This window comes from Haliotis asinina, chromosome 2 (assembly GCF_037392515.1).
Source record: "Haliotis asinina isolate JCU_RB_2024 chromosome 2, JCU_Hal_asi_v2, whole genome shotgun sequence".
In the NCBI taxonomy this organism is placed as follows: domain Eukaryota; kingdom Metazoa; phylum Mollusca; class Gastropoda; order Lepetellida; family Haliotidae; genus Haliotis; species Haliotis asinina.
In genome coordinates, this window is record NC_090281.1 from 7,629,791 (window position 1) to 7,651,333 (window position 21,543).

Consider the following 21,543-nt stretch of genomic DNA (forward strand, 5'->3'; position numbering starts at 1 on the left):
AAACTCTTTTGACAAATAGTCATTTTTGGGTATGTCTAGTTTCAGAAAACCCTGGAGGTGATCCACAGACAGTCTCGTACATTGTACTCTAATCTGAGCATGGCTGCTCAGCAAACAAATTCCAATGGCCATCGTAAATTCCACAAAATGTTGACATTTTGACTGAGGCATGATGGGAGGGCTGTGTGAGGCAGGTGATAGCAACACCTTCCCCCACTGACGTTACACACTTTCAAACCTAAAAACATTCAAAACAGCATCTTTAAGATTTTATCCTGCACTTAACACACAACATCCCTTGAAAAAATTATAATGCAATCATTTACCATTATAAATTTTGTGTATTATTTCATATATAAAGAACTCCTGACAATATAAAAATTAAAGTGGGAATATTATTATTTTTTTTAAATTTTATTACCATGAATTTTTACAATCTTTTTTTAAATTCACAATATTTCCTGTTGCTGTTGTTTAGATAGCCTGAGCAAATCTGAATTTGAAACATATTATGGATATGAATTATTCCGTTGGACCAGGGGCCATGTGACATGTCCAGGATCGATCATCCACAAACAGGAAGTAGGAAAATCAACCATGACAACACATGGTGAATGTATCTCATGGAGATTGTCAACAATCTACTCTGTTGGGGTAGAATGTCATGCTCTCAACAAAGTCCCTCTGTTTCATCCATTTGGTCACATCTGAGTCTAAGCCGGATTCCCCATGGAGTGATGGGTGCTATACACATTAAAGACCCTACACAGCATCAGACGTAGAGGAAGAAAAATAATTAGATGTGAAAAAGAGTCAAAACTATTTCCTCTTCAAAATCTATTGGAATGATCCAGGAACTTTCAACAACTCAAATGTACTGTCCTTGTGCACAAATGTGGTGAAGTGGGTTTTTTTCTCTCTAGTCTATGTTAAACTTAAAAGTACAAAGCATCTTTTTAAATCTCCCACAACGCATCTCTACAAACAAATTCAGCCACTGGCTGTTGTTGAGTGAAGCCATGGCATGATGAAAAGGTGTGTTAATAACCTAATGGCAGGCTATCAATCACTGATTGGATGCGACCTTGCAAGTGACAACCTTTATTGATAGTTCTAAGTTTTACACCCTGAAGGCTGACCACTGGACAGGCGATACAGGACAGTTTATTCTTTCTATGGACGGTTTACCTATATTTATTTTCAATATTAACATTTAAAACTAAAGGAAACACATAACAATAAACATACATATAAAACGCACATGAATCAAATTGTGTCTGATTTTCCATCACTTTGAACAGTTTTTGAGTCCTGTAATGTTACACTCAAGATGCTGGGCCCCGTTTCGCAAAGCGATCACATTGCTAAGCTTATCGTAACTCCCCTGCTTTATCATAGACTTGCAACAGTCATAGCATTACCACGGCTTGTTGAAACGGGCCCAAGTGTCTTTCTTGTTCATCTCTTCAGTGAACCCTACAGCCAAGCTCTGGGACTGAGGAACAAAACATATTGCCTGGGGAAACTCTGATTTAAACTGTGATTGCATGTTTTCTCTAAGGGATACATAATTCTCTTCCCACAGAGGTTACTCCTGTCATATCTTCCTACGTAACATCTGTTCTAATATGACCATTTCATGAAGGAAGTGTTCTGGTTGTAATCAAAAGTGATCATTCTCAAAGCCTCCTGTATGCTTAAGGAAAATTAGAATCTCTTCCCAAGAATAATGCACAAACGTTTCGCCTAGACAGAACCCAGTCATGTAACCATGGATTAATGGTATTTCCACCACTGAATATAAGTCATGGTTGGATTGGATAGAAAGAAGATATTATGAGAAATGGGAAATATGGCTGTATTAAAACAGATGTTATGTTAGAACATATGACAGAAGTAACCTCTGTGGGAAGAGGATGGGGCGACATCTGTGGCTGACATCAGAACTACTCATTAAAGACAATGTACCATGGACGATTTCTCCCTAGAATCATTCCCTTTTTGTTGCTGACAAGTCTGCTGTAGACTTTCACTCAAACCAGCTTTTCCATTTTTCCATACAGAAGACCCGTGAAGACCTGGGTTTCAATTGATCTTCAGTAACCCTTGCTTATTGGCAGAGGTGACTAACAGGATAAGTAGTTAGGGTCGCTGATTTGGTTGACATATGTCATTGCATTCCCACTGTAAAGACTGATGCTCATGTTGTTGATCAGGGGATTGTTTGGTGCAGCTTTCATTACTCACAGACAACCACCATATTGCTGGAATTTTGCTGAAGGCAGCATAAACTAAACTCACTCACTCCTTCCTTATACAGAAACAAAGCAAAAGTCAATCATCCACTCTATGCAACTCTTCACCACTGATTCATCAAGTTTGTACAGAGCTTGTGAACATCGTTTTTGATTAAATCTGACAAATGTTCACCAACACAGATCATAAAATCGCAAGTTTTTCTGTGTCTTCAGTATTACATATTAGAATTAAACATTGAAGTATGTTGAGCATATATAACGAGGGTTTCAAATTTATTTTTTCTCATTTAAGCAACCTATGGAGCCTGAATGAAGGGCACTATTTGTGACGTAGCCATGGCTGTTAGTATAAGCACTGACAAGTTAGGAAAACACTATCCAATGATTCAATATGTAACAGATTGTGTGACAATTAACTTTATATCTATGTGCCAATGCTACAAAAAGTAGTTCTTATGTGATCTCATCTGCATATCTATCAGCTTGTGATACCAAAGTAATCAGACTGGTTTAATGTACCAATAATGCTAAACAACAGACAGACAGACAGACAGACGAGCCTGGTAGGGAAACAGTCTAACATTTTTGTAAAAGAAATATATTCTGACATGAAGACTCACCTATCCCCCATGTATCCTTTGGGACACTTGCAGCTGACCCTGTCTACACCATCAATGCACATGCCACCATTCTGACACAATGTTGGCATGCAGTCGTTGATGTTCACCTCACACCACTGTCCAGTAAAACCTGGGCGACAATCACAAGTTGGCTTGCCATTCCAGCCAATTTCACAAGTGGCGCCATTTTTACCACTGATGCGTGGAACATAATGCTTATGACAACCGTATCGTAGGTCTACAATTGTCAACGCTTCAAACTTCTCAGTTCTCATATTGTTGTTGTGAAATGTGTTATCATAGTAAAATGGCAGCAAAAGTCCTCCAATTCGAACTTCCTCAAGACAACCTTTATATGGCTGTTCCCATAACTGGCCTGGTCCAGTGCCACCAATGTAAATCATCCCATTCTGTACCAAGTCTGTAAGGTTTGTTACTGTATTATCAACAACGGTAGCAGGAGCCTCATCCACAATAGTACTATTGAGTAGCACCTGAAGTTTAAAGACATTGTCTTTTGTTGTCATCTTGATGTCATACTGCTGTCCATCGTTGACCAAATGATGGACATTAAGCACACTTGAAATCTCATCCTTCAGCTTATAGTTCAACTGAACAGTTCCACCAGCAACACGTAACTTCATAAAATATCCACCATGTTGAATGTGAAGAAGAGCTCCGTACAGAACTCCTGTTCTGAGCTTCAGGCTGACAGAATTAATTTCTTTGTGTGAATTCATGTTGGCTTTGTATGAAGCTAAGCTGGTATGACCATTAAAGGTTGAACTGCTGATACCTTGAAAATCAAACAGAACATGGTCAGCTACATAATAATTGGCTTCACAAATAAAAATAATGCTCCAACACTTCTTTGTTGTAATTGTTTTACATTTATTATTTTGGGTTTTTCAAAAGCAGGAGAGGTTTGTATTCTAATTGTATTCATGCTTCAATCTTAATGGTAACAATGTTCCAACATAATTTAAGTTCTAATTATAACTATGCAAAATGTCTGCATTTGACTTACATTCGTAGCCACTATGGAGACTATTACAAGTGGCGTTTGGTGAACAAGTAGCGTTGCGACAGAAGTCGAGTTCTCCGCAATCTTTCCCACGGTAGCCGTATGGACAATCACATCTGCAGTAGGAAATCATACCGTTCAGACAGAAAACTACTGACTGTGTGATTTATATAACACGTTAATGAATGATATACATATACACCAGAAAAATTAAATAATAGAGATTCTGTAATGATGAGTAAATATCCATAATCCAAATGGCAAAACCTTGACTGAGCATTGATTGCAGGAAAGGATGAGATGATATGTTTGTTTGTTTCCTGTTTTGCATGGTATCCATCCATATTTCACTTATGTGACACCAGTCTGTAATTATTCTGGTTTGGACAGAAGATCCAATGATTGATACAATACAATAACAATTATCAATTAAGTCAAGATCTGACCACCTGATTTTTCTGGATTCCTGAAGACATTCATCATACTCTAACTATCTAACACTACTACTACTACTTTCCCTACTTTCTTCAGTGTCCATTTTCAACAGGTAAACATTTTCAACAGGTAAACATTTTCAACAGGTAAACATTTCCAGCTGGTAAACATTTGAGCACTTCACAGAACTGTTTTGAACCATGCTCTTTCCTTGCATTTCATATCCAAAGATTTGGATATTCAATTTTTCTAAACATAAACAGACAGAAAAACAACCAACCTGAAGTCATTATAGAAGGTGTTGGAACATGTCCCGTTCTGCTTGCATGGCGATGCATCACAGGCTGATTCAGTGGAGACCTCACCCCTGGTGAGGTTTGATGATGACGACATCTCTAGGCTAGCCCGTTCTGTCTCATTGACAGGGAAAAACTGCAGTGTAATGTCATTAATCTGTACATCCTGAATAATCCCTTGAAAGTAAGCACTCGAACCATCAACTGCTCGTCTGCGCCTTCCAGTACTGGCAGCAGCTGGTACTCTCCCACCAAAAAAGATTACATCAGGGTGAAATTGGCAGCTGGATCTGGTCGGTTGCGTATCTGTGAATGGCAGGAGATCTAGAAATCCCTGGTTGACTGACAAGCTCAAGTCACTACTCGTCTCCTTGATCTGAACAAAATGTCTCTGGCCATCATTGTACGAGATGGATGAGTTGAGAATGTGTTGAGTGCTACAGAGCATGAGCGTCACACTCAGCTTCCCGTTTCTCATCTCAAGGGTGATGTAGGACGAGGTGTTGGAGTTGCCGAGGTACATGATGAGACTGTCAGTCTGGCGTGTCCTCACAAACAGGGATAAGTTGATAGTGTTGTTCAGACTTGAGCCAATGGTACCTAGGTTGAAACTGGCCCAGCTCAAGGTGTTGTTTTTAGAAAATGTGACAGGTGTGTATTCTGAAACAGGAGTAAGTGAGCGAGTCAATATACTTTCACGCTTCTTTTGCCAATATTACCCTGGCAAGAAATAGGAATCACACATCATACCCTTAAAGGACCTGATTGGTTGGTTTTGTTGTTCGAACTATATGGAGGTGGTCTGTAAATAATCAAGTTTGGAGAAGAAAATCCAGTGATCAACATTATTACTATCGATCTATGCAAATGGGATACAGTGATATTATGGCATGTGCAAACCAAGTCAGCAAGTCTAACCACCTGATCCTGTTAGTCACCTCGATTGACAAACCCGGGTTGCTGAAGACCAAGTTTAACCCAGACCTTTATGGGTTTTTGTAGCTAATTAAGCAAAGTCTTTTTATCACAGTAAGCATATACTTTAACCTCTAGGCTGACTTTCGGTTCAGAAACAGCAATTGTAAAGTGTACTTGGCAATGACTCACAAGGGCTTGCAACATTTGGCCACCCTGCCACACTACTACACATGCACTAGTAAGGGTTGATGTGATCTTTACTCCCCAAGTGCTAGGGTAACCCAAAGGACGGGCAGAACTGATTGTCCTCATGTTCAGTGAGTGAGTGAGTTTAGTGTTATGCCTCATTGAGCAATATTCCATGTAAGCAGAAGCAGTCTGTAAATAATCAGGTCTGGACCAGACAATCCAGTAATCAACTACTGATGTTCAGAATCAAACACAGTGCTCAGCAATATAAGGAAACACTTCAGCAGCTTGGCTAATTCAGTATCCATTGTTTAACATAACGTTATTGCTGAGAGCAGTTTTACATCATACACAAACAAAACCTACCCGTCTGACAAGTCTTTCCCAAGTTGGGTCGATGGCAGTTGCATTTGAATGCATTCCACAAGTCATCGCAATCTCCATTGCGATTACATGTATATGGAAGGCACTGTTCGGTCCTCGGACATCCATTCACGATACCTTGAAATACAGCTATATGATTGTTGGACGGAATGACATAATTTCCATTGTATTTGATATCTTCCATACAACCAGTGAATGCAGTTTTTGACCGTGTTGAATTCATCACTGACTGATCTGCATTGCCGATGTACAACTTGTTAATGTCAGAGCCTAGAGGGCGGGGAAATGAGAATGAGATAGTGCATGCTTCCTGGGAATTGCATAGGGAACTCTCTAATTTCACTGTTATATTCTGCTTGATTATCATCGTGACGGTATGCATCTCAGCATCATTGACATCACTCCTAGTGTTAGCGGAATGGTGGGACAGAGCTTTGTGGGAATTCCCAAAAACAGCAATTAACTTTTTATTGTAGATCTCCAAGCTGATATAGTCGCCACTGCCTGGCTTGTACACAACCAACATGGCTGATTTCAGAGTGGTTCGGAATCGCATGTGTAGTGTAAAATTGGTAACAAACGATTTGGAAATTTGAGCCCCATTGGCAAAGCTGAGAGTTGTTGACATGTCACAGTTTCGTCCGGTAAAGCCAGTTGCGCATCGGCAGATATAGCCATGCTGGTTGGCCTCATTAAGTGTCGGTACACATGTCGCCCCATTCTGACACATGGTATTGCCATCACATCCTGTCAAGACGATGGTGCAGTTGTCACCACCATAAGTTGTTTGACCTACTTGGAAGGCCGGACACTGACATTCATAGGCATTAATTCTGTCTGTACATGTTGCCCCATTTTGACAGGCCCTGTACCGTGTGCACTCATTGATCTCAGTTTCACACAACTGTCCTTCATATCCAGGTGCACAGTTGCATTTAATGGCGTTAATCTGATCTTCACATGTTGCACCATTTTCACATGGGTGGTTCACACAGTCGTCAATGTTCACTTCACAATCTCGGCCTGGTATGGAAAAGTGAATATTCATTCAAATATCAATTGAAATGTTCACAAAATCCATAGAAGTTTACATTAAGAAATATTATATATAATATGTGGCACATGAATTTTAGCTAGGATTCATTCTCTAAAGATCCTGTGCATGGTATTACCTGTGCTGAAGGATGTATGTCACAAAAGGATGCATGATATTACCTGTACTGAAGGATGTATGTCACAAAGGCATGCATCATTTTACCTGTGCTGCAGAATGCATGCTATTGCCTGTACTGAAGGACATGTTAATTATAGCTGTGCTGCAGAATGCATGCTATTGCCTGTACTGAAGAACATGTTATAGCTGTGCTGCAGAATGCATGGCATTATTTGTCCTGAATACTGCATGTTATTACCGGACCTGAAGAATGCATGCCATTACCAAACTTCAAGGTTACCTGTTATTCCAGGGATGCATTCACAGATATAGCCTGCAGCTGTAGCATATGAAAAGTTTATCAGCTCTGGGTGGTGTCCATAAAGGGATTGTTGAGAACGCTGGATACATGTGCCATTGTACTGGCAAGGAATGGCCAAACACTCGTTGATGTCTATTTCGCAGCTGTCCCCTGTATACCCAGCATAGCATGCACAGTCATAGTCCTGCCAACCAGAAATAGAGATAAAGCAATTTGCTCTAAATGAATAATGGGTTGTTGGGAGTTGGAACAGACATTCAGGGGTGATAATCTGTATTGCAAGGAGACCCATTTGACGGAAATCCTGAATATAGAATTATATCTATATAAAATAAAACAAGGTTATTATCAAACCTGTTACTTGTGATGAAATATTATTACTTACAGGTCATAAAGAGCAAAAAATATACATACAAAATATTTTAAATTTCTTAAGAATATAATCAAATGATGTTTCCTATGCACACACTGTTAGAAATATTTGAGTCACTGTCACCTTTTCTATCTGTTTTATTCTACATCTGTACTATGCAGTACTGCAGGACAGTTTCAGGCAAACATCAGGGGTTAAATACATTTATGAAAGCCACTTGCCACAGGGCAAGTGACTTTAAGAAAGTAATTTGTCCTGACTAATTTTCTACTTGCTTTGATTTTTATGACATCATCATGATGATGAAACGTGAACTAACTAACATTGTATTTGATGTCAATGTTTACTGGACTATCAAAAAGCCAAGAAAGAAAACCAAACTTTAATATCATTGCAAAAAGTAACAGCTATGTTTTAAGCAGATATGAAATGAAATCCAAGTTTATTTGCAGTTTGAAACCTTAAGTGAAAATTATCTAGTAGCCCACGGACAAGTAAGATACCATTATTTGACTGCCCAAAATGAAAAACTAACTTGTACGATGGGATTTTTTAACCCCTGAATATGTAAATAACACTTGTCAGAATTGTTTTCTATCTTCCATCATGCAAGAATACCTTACCTTAATACCATCTACACATGTGCCACCATTCTGACAGGGTGTACCAATGCAGTCATCAATGTTGTCGTCACAGTTGGTTCCGGTAAAGCCGGTGTTAGTGCAGTCGCACTGATATCTGCAGACAACATGGCACACATGATCACTATGGCCACCACTCGCGACACAGACTGAACATGTCACTACCAACACTGTGTCAACACGGTGCTGCATTATCAAAATAAAAGACCAAAGTCCACAAATATGCCACAAATACTTAAAGTGAATATTACAAACATACAGAGCAATGTCCTACCAAAACAATATTTGTACACTGGCATTTGTGAGTGTTTCAAAATCATGAACTGAAAAAATATTTACAAATTAAAATCACTTGAGACACAAGAAAAACGTTGTTTGAAGTCATTCATGAACCTATTATTGTAAAGTGAATAGTCCTTTTTCTCTTCTCCAAGTGCAAACAATGATTATTTCAAACAGAGTGGGGTGAAGGTTGGTAACATCAAGGTGAAGGTTGTTTATTCAAACTGTCTTGCAATCAAGCATGCCCAGGATATTCTCATTTCTTTTCTAGGGTTCTACAATTAGTTCCACTGTTAACACAGGGAAACAGTTCCTACAGTGTCTGACCACTAAGCCCTATATCACTCTGTGCGGGAGTCTTCTGCAACACATCAAACGTTCTAGGTGTACAACACAAGGCAAAAAGACAAAATGCAACTAAATAACAAATTCAAAATCACAAACGTGCAAAAACACAAGACTCAAACAGATTTTATGCATGCAAATGAAACTGAGATTCATGCATGTACATGCATACAGCTGTGTCCACCGTACCCGCGACTATGTGTTTTATTGCACGATGAAGAGTTACATTCCAGGCTGGAATTGTCCCCATCTGTTCTGTAGAGGATTCATAAAGCAGTTGTCAGAACAATAGTCATCCTATTCATATGGTCAGTAGCACAATAGTCTGAATAAGTCATCATGGAACTATAATCTGTCCAAGCTGTCATGGAACAAAACCCTGTACATGCCATCATGGAACAACAGTCTGTCCAAGCCGTCATGGAACAAAACTCTGTACATGCCATCATGGAACAACAGTCTGTCCAAGCCGTCATGGAACAAAACTCTGTACATGCCATCTTGGAACAACAGTCTGTCCAAGCCGTCATGGAACAAAACTCTGTGCACGCCATCATGGAACAACAGTCTGTCCAAGCCGTCATGGAACAATACTTTGTGCACGCCATCATGGAACAACAGTCTGTCCAAGCCGTCATGGAACAATACTTTGTGCACGCCATCATGGAACAACAGTTTGTCCAAGCCGTCATGGAACAAAAAAATGTACATGCCATCATGGAACAACAGTCTGTCCAAGCCGTCATGGAACAAAACTCTGTACATGCCATCATGGAACAACAGTCTGTCCAAGCCGTCATGGAACAATACTTTGTACACGCCATCATGGCATAACAGTCTGTCCAAGCCATCATGGAACAATACTTTGTGCACGCCATCATTGAATAACAGTCTGTTCAAGCAGTAATGGAACAATACTTTATACATGCCATCATGGAACAATACCCTGTCCAAGCTGTCAGAGAACAATACTCTGTACACACCATCATGCAACAATAGTCCATACAAGTTATCATGGAAGAATAGTCTGAACCAGTTAAGACCGAGGAATGGTCTGTAGAAGTCACCAGGGAACAAGTTTGTTCATGTCATCACTGAACAATAGTCTGTCCAAGCTGTCATGGAATAATACTCTGTATGTATCACCATGGAAGAAGAGTCCAAACAAGTTTTCACTGAGCAATAGTCTGCACAAGCCATCATAGAAAAATGGTCTGTGCAAGTCACCATAGAACAACATTCTGTGCCAGTCTTCATGGAACAATAGCTTGAACAAGTAATCAGTCGTAACATGTATAACTCAAAAGTAGCATAATAACCTGTAGAAATCACCTTCAGTTCAATATCTGTAAATGTAAGCACAAGCAGCATAGCCCATACAAGTCAGCAACAAATGAAAGTAGTCCATACAAATCTACATCAGAGTAAATGTCTGTTGGAGTACAATAGCTGGTACATGTCAGTAGCACAATTCTTAGCAGAAGTCATTAGGAGCACAATAATTCATACAATTCATACAAACAACAGTCTGTACAAGTCATCAGCAGAACAATAGTCAGCAAAAGTCATCAGAACAATAGTCTGTACAAGTCATCATCAGAACAAGAGTCTGTACAAGTCATCAGCAAAACAATAGTCTCTACATGTCATCAGCAGAACAATAGTCTGTACAAGTCATCAGAAGCACAGTGATCCATACAACTCATACATAAACAAATATTGATGCAGTCATTAGTAGTGACAGTTACCCAGTCAGCAATACATCTCTACACTACAGTGGGTCTCAGCACCATTAGTACACTCGTTGCAAACTTCAGCGACCTCTCATTTACTAGACATGTTAATAGAGTTTAGTGAGTGAAGTCCAATACACTGTTAATTTAGCCATCTTTGTCTGCAGATAATGATTGGTAAAATGGATTTTAAATTGATATTTAAAAAAAACTGTCCATAAATGAGACATCGCTGTGTAGCTCTTGGACATACAGGCTCGCACACCCAGGAGAGCTAATGTAAAAGGTAAACCTCTGGAATGGGGTCGTTTCAAATCTAGATGAAAGTACACAATGATGACAGCGTATTAGGACATTACATCACAGCCATACAAGTGGAAATACTTCATATTTAACCAGGAAATGCTAATCCTTGTGTTATATGATGGAAGAAATCACCACTCAATAACCATTCATCCAACATCCAAACTTTCCTGTTATCCTTTCAAATACATGGCCTTATATTTTGTGGGAACATGCCCTAAGTGTTTCTCTGCCCCAGACACAAGGTAATCCCAACACTAAAATGTCCGTAGTAATGACATGACAATTAACACATACCAGCTGGTCTCTGTTTACTAAATTTTACAATTCTAAAACTATTTTTACACTGCTTTAGCAATATTGCAGCAATATTTCAATGGGGGACACCAGAAATGGGCCTCACACATTGTACCCATCTGGGGAATCAAACTCAGACCTTCCGTATGAGGAATGAATGCCTTAACCACTAAGCTACCCCACCTGGTCAATCAGATTCAGTAATCACAAAGTGAAATATTTCGCTCTCTAGTTTGTCTGGGAATATTGTTCAGTTCAATGTGGAACCAAAACTGACATGAGCAAAAACAGTCAAACATAGAATCTGAATTTTGAAAAATTAATGGGGAGGATATTCTTTCCCAAATCCTTATAAGTCACACTAATGTGAACACTTGAAATCAACAAGCAGTGTATAATAAATAAACTAAATGAACGAAAGTTAAATGAACATAACCAAATAATGACCATGGGATAGACCAAATAATAATGATACACATAAAAACAGTACAGAACATACCTGTACAACTACTGTTCAGGAAAATAATTACAAAACTGTCTGACATCTGATTTTAGTGTATAGTAGATGCCTACCCATTGATCTGATCGTTGCAGATTCCATAGTTTAAGCATGGGTTCCATGGCCAACATTCGTTGATGTTTGTTTCACAGCGGTCTCCTGTGATGCCAGGAATGCAGGTGCAGTTGAAGCTGTTGATGCCGTCTTCACAGGTGCCATTGTATAGACACGGGTTGGGGATGCACTCATTAATATTTGTCTCACAGTGATCACCTATAGAAACAAAATGAATTGTAAACAAATCACCTTGGGGAAAATCAGCTAATCCGGGTGTACTTGTCCTGTGCATCAGTGAAACTCAAACAGCAATGTTATATAACTGTTACACCATATTTATATCGGTCAGCCATGCAAATGTAAACAGTGTTACATCAAAATACAATTACATAAATTTGCATGCTTTGAAAGGACCTGAGAATTACATTTGACAATCACGTATGAGATGCATGGTGGGAGAGCTGTCTAAGGTGCCAGGCTAGTGATCCAGCGAGCTAAAACCTTCCGCGGGGAGTTGAGACTAACAATACCATGTGCTACTGAGATTGATATTCTATGATTGAGGGAAATAATACCAGTGCTTTGAGCAGGTACAGTTGAGTGAGTGAGTGAGTTTAGTTTTATGCCGCACTCAGCAATATTCCAGCTATATGGCGGCGGTCTATAAATAATCGAGTCTGGACCATACAATCCAGTGACCAACAACATCGACCTGCACAATTGGGAACCGATGACATGTGTCAACCAAGTCAGCGAGCCTTACCACCCGATCCTGTTAGTCGCCTCTTATGACAAGCGTGGGTTGCTGAAGCCCTATTCTACCCCGGGACCTTCACTGGTTCAGGTAAAGGTGTGTGGGTATAAATATACATAAATATCCCATAACGATCACAATGTTGGAAGATTAAACATCATTCACCTGGTGAAATCAACCTTGTCAGTATAACTAACAGTATTATATTCATAGCCATTCCATCTCCTATATCCTCATCTCTATCAGTGAAGTCTATGAAACTGTTGCAAGGCACTGATCACTGTTCTCACCTGAAAATCCAGGTGCACAGTCACATGAGAAGCTCCTCTCCCCATTGATGCAGGTGCCACCGTTCTTACATGGAACTCCTCCCACCGTTTCCAGCAGACAGTAGCTGGAGATTCTTTCACAGTTAGTGCCTGAAACATCAGCACTCAGATACAGGTTTGAAGATTCAACTGTACAACAGTTGTCCCAGCTAGCAAAAGTATGTTTTGAGGACATCACAATGTTACATTTACGTCCCCAGAACATCAGCATATGACGTCCCCATAACGTCCCCTATGTGGGGTTGAAAACATGTCCTTCGATCGTGTTTTTCTACGTTCATACAACCAAAGAATAACGTCCCCACGACGTCACAAACATAACATTTTCACATTATTTTCTATACCTTCATGCAACCCAAAAGTAATGTCCTCGTGACATCATAAACATAACGTTGTTTTCAAAAAAAAAAGATTAAAAAAATTACCAAGACAAAAAACACCTGTTCGACCCTGTCAAATATGATGTTCCATCAAGTATGCTCCGGGCTGAGGGTAATAAAATGTATTGGTTTTCCAATGGGTCAGTGCTGGCAAGCTGTTGACAGAACAATCCCACAACATTATATGAATGTTGCACTTAGGTCTGAAATACACGTTGTCGGGACGTCCTGGTTACATAAAGTTTAACTTTGTGACAATGTATGTAAATGACATTCCCATAACCTCCAAACATTAAGTTATGTTTTTTTTTCCAACTGAACGCATTTAATAAAGCAGATAAGAGAGATTTATTCAAAAGTCATTCTAGATTCAGTATTGTTTTGATAAATAATTAGATGGTCAACTGCAAATACAAACATCTTCTAAAATGTCAAGTAAACAAAATATATAAACGAACGTCCACACAACGTTATGACAACGTTACATCAAGGTGTGAACAATATGTTGGAAGGACGGACTGATAATGTAATGTGTAACGTTGTGATAAGGTAGAGGTATCACTTTAATCTAAGATGTTCTAATAACGTCCTAGTCACATAATTTGTGGACGTAACCAAATCATGACGTAAAAATAACATTGTGGGAAGGTTGCATGTTAGCTGGGGTCTCCCTTGACCTGATCTCCCTTGTCCAACACTTCATATAACTTGTAGTTAGCGGGTCAAAAACATGAAGGAAATAGAAGCAGTAGGAAGATTATGAGACCATTATAGAATGATCAGCCTGCATCTTAAGCCTCTTGGTCACACTAAGAAATGATGCTGAAGGAGCCACTCCGACTACAAAGTTAAACTTGCCCTAAAAACATATCACACTGGGCTGAAAAACTCAAAAATGTGGTACAAAACAAATAAGCAGATCTTTGAAAATCAGTGAGAGTCAAGCTGTTCAAGAAGAGAGCAAGCATATTCTTGCAAATTGTAAATTTCACCACTTTACTCTAAAATGTGTTATGGTGAAAAGGAAGATTTACTGTATGTAGGTACAATGAATACACAAGAATAATTAATTTTGAAAAAGAAAAACTTTTGATATGAACTATTTAACAGTATACTGCAAAACTAAGGCCAGGAAAGCAGATGTATATTTCCTTGGTATGAACATTTTGGAACTGTGAAGCTATTATAACTATTATAACCATGGGTAGTTCAGCTGTCAGAGGAAACACGACAGAAACACAAAGGGAGAGAGATGTCAGGGAACATCACTACCATTCTTTGTTTTGTTTTAAACATTTTTTATGCATAGAGAAAAGGATTAGGAACAAATGGAATACTCTTTCCTTGGTGTGTACATCGGCCTTTTAGATTCAAATCTTTCTAACTCAGTCTGCACTAAAGTCTTTGAGAATGTAACCACTCACTGAGCTGCTGGGCTCACCAAGCGCATGAACACTGACCTCGAGCCTAATAGGGGGTGACTGGTGACTGGTATTCAAAATGGTCAAGATATGCAGTGTGGGTGATAAGGCAGGGTGTATTATAGTACCTGATTTTGATGCTACCTCTACATTTGGCCAAGGAGAGTGACAGTGGAGTCTTGGATGCCAAACACCAGCAAACTGCTCATATTGTAAAATTTCTTTGGATCTAATCATGACGATTCAGTCCTACAAAAACTCCTACAAGGTGTACCATGACATGGGCCTCGTTCCTCAAAGCAATCACTGTGCTACAACAGTCACAGGTCTATGATAATGTATGGGAGTATCTTCTTAGTGTTACAATCACTTAGGGGTCTACTTCTATCATTGACAGACCAGGTGTATCACTGACTGGCCAAGTGTATCACTGACTGACCAGGTGTATCACTGACTGGCCAGGTGTATCACTGACTGACCAGGTGTATCACTGACTGACCAGGTGTATCACTGACTCACCAATCCCATAGCTGTCTCCTCCAGCAGTTCCACAGAAACACTCATAGCTCCCTTGGTTGTTCTGACAGAGGCCTCGGTTCAGGCATGCGGAAACAGTCTGATTACACTCATTGATGTCCTTGTCACAGTTTACACCTTGCCATCCTGTGTAGAATTCATGTACCCTGCCAGGTGTGTAGTCTGTAAGGTTAACGAGTTGTTGCGCACAGGTACAGGTATAACCCCCAGCATGGGAAGTGCAATCACCATGAACACATGGGTTGGGATCACAATAATTGATTGGAGTTGAGCAATTATTTCCAGTATAACCTGTGAAGAAGAAAATACATAACAAATCAAATTCATTGGGGGGCAAGTGAATGGGTGAGAAAGTATGGTTACTTTTCTATTACCTATCAACGTCTAAAAATCAAACAGATCAAGTGTGGTTTTATGCAGTAATTTACAATATCAGGGTAGTGGTCACAAGAAATGTTTCCCACCACCCATGCACCCAAGCAGAGAATCAAACCTTTGCTTCTGGAATGATGCTTGAACACCTAAGCCATAAGGCTACCTCAACACCCCTATAAAGTCTGGGACTGGAGTGTTACATTGCTGGTAGAACCCAGCAGTGCAATGACTAAAGAACTTGTTCATCCTATCACCATTTCATTCCTTGAAATTTCCAAACCATACTGATTTAACATATGTCATATTTGGGATTTCACTTTTTCAGTAAAGTACAAATTCTGGTACTTTTTTTGGTTGAGTCCCATCCCGGATTCAAACCCGCACCATCAGAGTCAGGCACCTAATCGCCAGCACACAAAGTCAGCCGCCTAGCCCGCTCAGCCACCCTGATTTCTACTGAAGTGAAAGGGACTCAAGCAAAAACTTATTAGAATTTGTACTTTACTGAAAAAGTGAAATCCCAAATATGAAATATGTTGCTTTTGACCACTTTCTAAACGGAATCGTGTAATCATACTGATTTAATTTCATTCTTATGATTGTTGAAATCAACATATGAAAGGGTATACAGGCTGTTTCCTTGTCAGTCTCCTAAATCCAAGAAAGTTCCTAAAAAATACACTCAACAGCATGAATACTCAATATTGGAGAGAGTGGTTTGTTGTTTCTTTGTTTGTGTGCATTGTGTAACCCCGACCTCAAGAATGTACCAGCCATGTGACGTCAGTCTGCAAATAATCAAGGAGGGGATCAGACAATCCAGTGACTGACATCATAAATATTGATCAACACACTTGAGATACAATAACACGTATCAACAAAATCAGCAAGCCTGACAAACCAATCCCACTAGTGTTACAACAAGCATGGTTTTCTGAAGACCAGTTTTAAACTGGAACTGTTGTTTGCAGGTCCTCAACTTCGTGAAAGCTGATCCCAGCTTGTTGACTTTCACTAATAATTAAGAGAAACCTACCAACACGGCATCCACAAGTGAAGTTGCCAACACCATCAAAACACTGTTCAAATGGCTGACAGGAATCACTGCGACAGTCATTCACGTTATGTTCACAGTTGGACCCTGTGTACCCTGGTGAACATGAACAGGTGTAATCCCGGCTTGGTGCTTGAGTGTTACATGTTGCTCCATGCTGACAGGGAGACAGATCTGTGCAGGCATTGTATGTGTCCGCACACAGTGTACCCATCCATTCTGATGTACAGTTACATGTGAAGCTATTGATGCCATCTTGACAACGACCCCCATTTTCACATGGGTTCGAACTACATTCATTGAAGTTTCGAGAGCAGTCAAAACCTGGAAAATATAGATGAAACTGATCAGATGGACTGTTACAAGTTAATAGCAGGGAGGCTACGGTAATACTAACAGTTGGTGAAACTGACCCTTTCTATTGTTGTGATATCATGAACACTAATGACAGGGCCTTAACAATCATAGTAGTTGATACTACTCACTTGATCTGCACTTTTGTTGACTCAAACTTCAAACTTTAAACTTAATTTTACTTCCAATCAAATATTAACTGAATCCCTTTTCAGTCTATACATACAATTTCCATATAAAATGAAAAAGTAACTTGTCCCTTTCAAATATCAAAAAGATACATTTGCTGAACATGATGAATGAAATGAAATCATTCAATGTAAACACTGTGTGCTGAAGCAATGAATGTTGAGTGTTAAGGAGTTTCTACATGAAATAGACATTTATGTGTGTGTGTGACATACCAGAGAAGCCAGGGGCACAGGTGCAGTTGTAGTAGTTGGTATGGTTGTGGCAGGTGGCACCATTCAGACAGGGGTTGCTGTCGCACTCGTTGTAGTCTGTCTCACAGTGTGTGCCTGTCCACCCTGGTGCACACACGCACACATACCCGTTGATCTGGACAAAATGAATGTAATGTAGGGCATCATCGTTACAATTAATACTGGGATCACTTGCACAAAGCTATCTTATACAATCTCCCAATGTAAGCTTAGTACAGTCAGAGTGATAAGATTGCTTTGAGTAAATGAACCTTGGTGAGTGAAATACTGAACAGAAGTCAGCAAATGTGAATGTCTGACAATGCACAGTTTATGTCAATGAAGCACAGTATGAAGACGTTCCTCTGGTTTATCTCATCTGGCTCATCTGTGAATATTTCGAGTGAATATTTCTGGAAAAATTTGAAATTTGAAGCAAAGCCAGCAGATCCAGACACAGCTAAGGATCCTAACTCTGCACAGACTGTTGTTTGATACTATAGTTCAAGTTGACCTCAACAATTGGTAACGAAATCAACATACCGCATCTGAACATGTTGCTCCATTTCTACACAATGTTGTTGTTGCCTCCTGACATTCCTGTATGTTCTCACTGCAGTTGTCTCCCCTGTACCCATCCATACATTCACATCGGTAGGAGTTGATCTGATCTTTACAACTATAATAAAAAGCAACATTAACAACTTGTAAAGACAACAAAACTATTGAGTGTTTGACGTTCTTCCACTGTACTACACCTCAGCTGTCTTCTGTATGATGAAAGTAAACTCACTGATGCATCAACCACTAATACTACAAGGTTTTTCATCATGCAAACCACAACTAATGCTACCGGGTCTGTTATCATGCACTAATACTACAGGTTCTTTTGTCACGCAACTCGGTGGTACTAACACTACAGTGCCTTTCATCAAGTGACGCGCAACTTATACAACATAGTCTTTCATCAAGCGACCCACCACTTATACTGCAGGGTCTTTCATCAAGCCATCTGCCAATAATACTAAAGGGTCTGTAATCATACAACCTGCATACAATACTACAGGTTCAGAGCCTCTTGTAAGAATATCAGGTCTGTCCAGCCACCAGTCACCAACCACCACTTCCACTGACTGTCAAGGACATTACACAACCACTGTGTAACTAGGCAACCCTTACATGTACTAACATCAACACTTACGTTCCCCCATTGTCACAAGGGTTGTCTTGACAGTCATCGATATTTGTCTGACATTTGTTTCCACTAAATCCAGGTGGACAGTTGCACCTGAAGGCGTTCTCAAGGTTATCACAGGTGGCGTTGCCATAACATGGGTTAGCAGCACACTCATCAATGTCTCTACACACGGGGGGCAGTCCTGTAAGAACACAAAGGTATATTAGCTAAATCAGAAAAGTGGATGATGCTTGGATCAAAAGACTTGATGATGTGTTGTCAGAAGAGTGGATGGTGTGGAGGACAAAATACTGGTCAGAGGGTCTGCAGGTCTGAAGACTTGATGATGTGTTGTCAGAAGATTGGATGGTGTGAAGAACAAAAGACTGGATATTATGTAGGATGAAAGACTGGATGTTTTGTTGTGAGAAGGAAGGAGAGAAGGACAGAAGACTGGATGTAGTGTTGGGCAAAACAGACTAACAGTGACATACTGAGTAGATGATCTACTTGAGTTAGATCCATACACTGACAGATCAAAGCACTAGTTACTTAGAAAAAGTGCTCTTCTATGTTCAACTGCACAAATGTAATAAGGATTGTAACCCTGAGCATACATCCATACCTGACTAGGGGTAGTGGGTTAACCCAGAACATAAAGCATTTGCTTATCAATACCAAAAACCTGGGTTCATTTCCCCACATGGGTATAATGTGGGACGTCCATTTGTGGTTTCCTCGTCATGATATTGCCACAACGGAATATTGCCGTAGCGGCATAAAACTAACTCACTGACTCCTTACCTGAGTATCCATCCCTGCAAACACAAGTATAGCCATTGACACCATCGTTGCAGCGAGTGTTGTTGCCTCTGCATGTGACGTTGATGCAGTCATCGATGTCCACCCCACAATCTGGTCCAGTATAGCCCATGGGACAACTGCAGTGGTAAGTGTTGACACCACTTGTACAGTTGCCTCCATTTTTGCAAGGGGTCGACAAGCACTCGTCCACATCCTTAGAAAAAATACAAGTGTATGTTACATTTCTACAAATTGCACTCTCACGGCACTGCTATCCAAATACTCAACTGCTTTGCAAATGCACAGCAATTTGAAGGTCATTTCAATATCATTCTCTAAACAATTTGTAAAAACAATGCAGCACTCTGGCATGTTTATGATCCATGTAAAAGACAAAGATGGTGGAAGAAGTTCTCGCACCAATGTAAGCACCTACCACCACACATCCTATGCCATCATAGCCCTGGGGACAGACACAGGTGAAGCTGCCGGGGTTGTTGACGCAAGAGCCATTACCACAGACGCCGGGAGTCAAGTTGCATTCATTGATGTCACTAGTGCATGTGTCCCCATTATAACCTAAAATATTTCATTGAATGAGGAAATGTTTATCTGTATGGAAACAAGAGTTATCAGAAGATGACACATTCCCCCAGCCCCCACATATTTGAAACAACAAATCATTTGACAGTTACTTGATGTTTTTTTAGACTAAGTTTGAATTGTTTCCATAGAAATCATGAAAAATATAAATGCCATATATCTGTAAACAGCAAAAGGCACCACTTCAAGATCTGTTTCATATATCTGCCAAGATCTGTTGAAAGATATCAAATGGTTTTCGAGTTGTGCTCCAAAAACAAAGTCCATCAATCCATTTTGAGACGAAGTCCCAATTGTTTCCATGGAAACAAAGAAAAATAAAAATGCCAAAACTCTGTAAATAGCAAAAGGCACCACTTTGTGATCTACCTCAAATATCTGTCAAGTTTTGCTGAAAGATATCAAATGGTTTTCGAGTTGTGCTCCAGAAACGAAGCCCATCCCTCCATTTTGAAATTTCCATGGAAACCCCAAAAATAATAAATCACAAAAATCTGCAAATAGCAAAAGGCACCACCTTAAGATCTGCTTCACATATCTGGCATGTTCTGCAGAAATTATTAAGAAGTTTTTGAGTTCTTCTCCGGAATGCCTCTATTTTGATCCATCCCTCTATTTTGAGACAAAGTCCAAAACATTTCCATGAAAATCCAGAACCAAAAGTACCAAAAGGCACCTCTTTGGGAGTTGCCACATATATCTACCAAGTCTTGCTGACAGATATTTGGAAGTTTTTGAGTTGTGCTCAGGAAAAGAAACACACCGAAATGTTTCGATTGAAACCGAGAAAATGATAAATCACCAAATTCTGTAAATAGCAAAAGGCACCACTTTAGGGTCTGCCCCACATATCTGGCAAGTTTTGCAGAAAGATATCAAGAAGTTTTTGAGTTCTGCTACGGAGAAAAAACACACTTCTCACTTTTGAGACTAAGTCCGAAATGTTTCCATGGAAAATGGGAAAATGATAAATCAGAAAAACCTGTAAATAGCAAAAGGCACCACTTTGGGGTCTGACTGGTATATCTACCTAATTTTGCAGAAAAATATTGAACGGTGTTTGAGTTCTGCTTCGGAAACGAAGCCCACATCACCATTTGACTAAGACCAAAATGTTTCATGGAAAAACAAAAATATAAAAATGCCAAAAATCTGTAACTAACAAAAGGCACAACCATAGGAAACTAAATGATTACAGACAGAC

The 21,543-nt window shown here is 39.7% G+C and overlaps 1 protein-coding gene across 2 annotated transcripts in view; it reads right to left on the bottom strand.

The window, feature by feature from the left end:
* LOC137273190 (protein crumbs-like) overlaps nucleotides 1-21,543 on the bottom strand; it is a 107,996-nt gene that overhangs the window by 23,328 nt on the left and 63,125 nt on the right. For both annotated transcript variants that reach the window (XM_067805687.1, XM_067805688.1), the window contains 15 exons: nucleotides 20,173-20,315; nucleotides 19,737-19,950; nucleotides 18,957-19,134; nucleotides 18,299-18,434; nucleotides 17,738-17,891; nucleotides 16,962-17,303; nucleotides 15,533-15,841; nucleotides 13,174-13,302; nucleotides 12,147-12,345; nucleotides 8,596-8,710; nucleotides 7,579-7,783; nucleotides 6,107-7,147; nucleotides 4,618-5,293; nucleotides 3,906-4,018; nucleotides 2,879-3,674 (listed from right to left, as the gene is read on the bottom strand). In XM_067805687.1, the coding sequence (XP_067661788.1) occupies nucleotides 2,879-3,674; nucleotides 3,906-4,018; nucleotides 4,618-5,293; nucleotides 6,107-7,147; nucleotides 7,579-7,783; nucleotides 8,596-8,710; nucleotides 12,147-12,345; nucleotides 13,174-13,302; nucleotides 15,533-15,841; nucleotides 16,962-17,303; nucleotides 17,738-17,891; nucleotides 18,299-18,434; nucleotides 18,957-19,134; nucleotides 19,737-19,950; nucleotides 20,173-20,315 (4,750 nt within the window). The remainder of the gene's footprint in view (nucleotides 1-2,878; nucleotides 3,675-3,905; nucleotides 4,019-4,617; nucleotides 5,294-6,106; nucleotides 7,148-7,578; nucleotides 7,784-8,595; nucleotides 8,711-12,146; nucleotides 12,346-13,173; nucleotides 13,303-15,532; nucleotides 15,842-16,961; nucleotides 17,304-17,737; nucleotides 17,892-18,298; nucleotides 18,435-18,956; nucleotides 19,135-19,736; nucleotides 19,951-20,172; nucleotides 20,316-21,543) is intronic.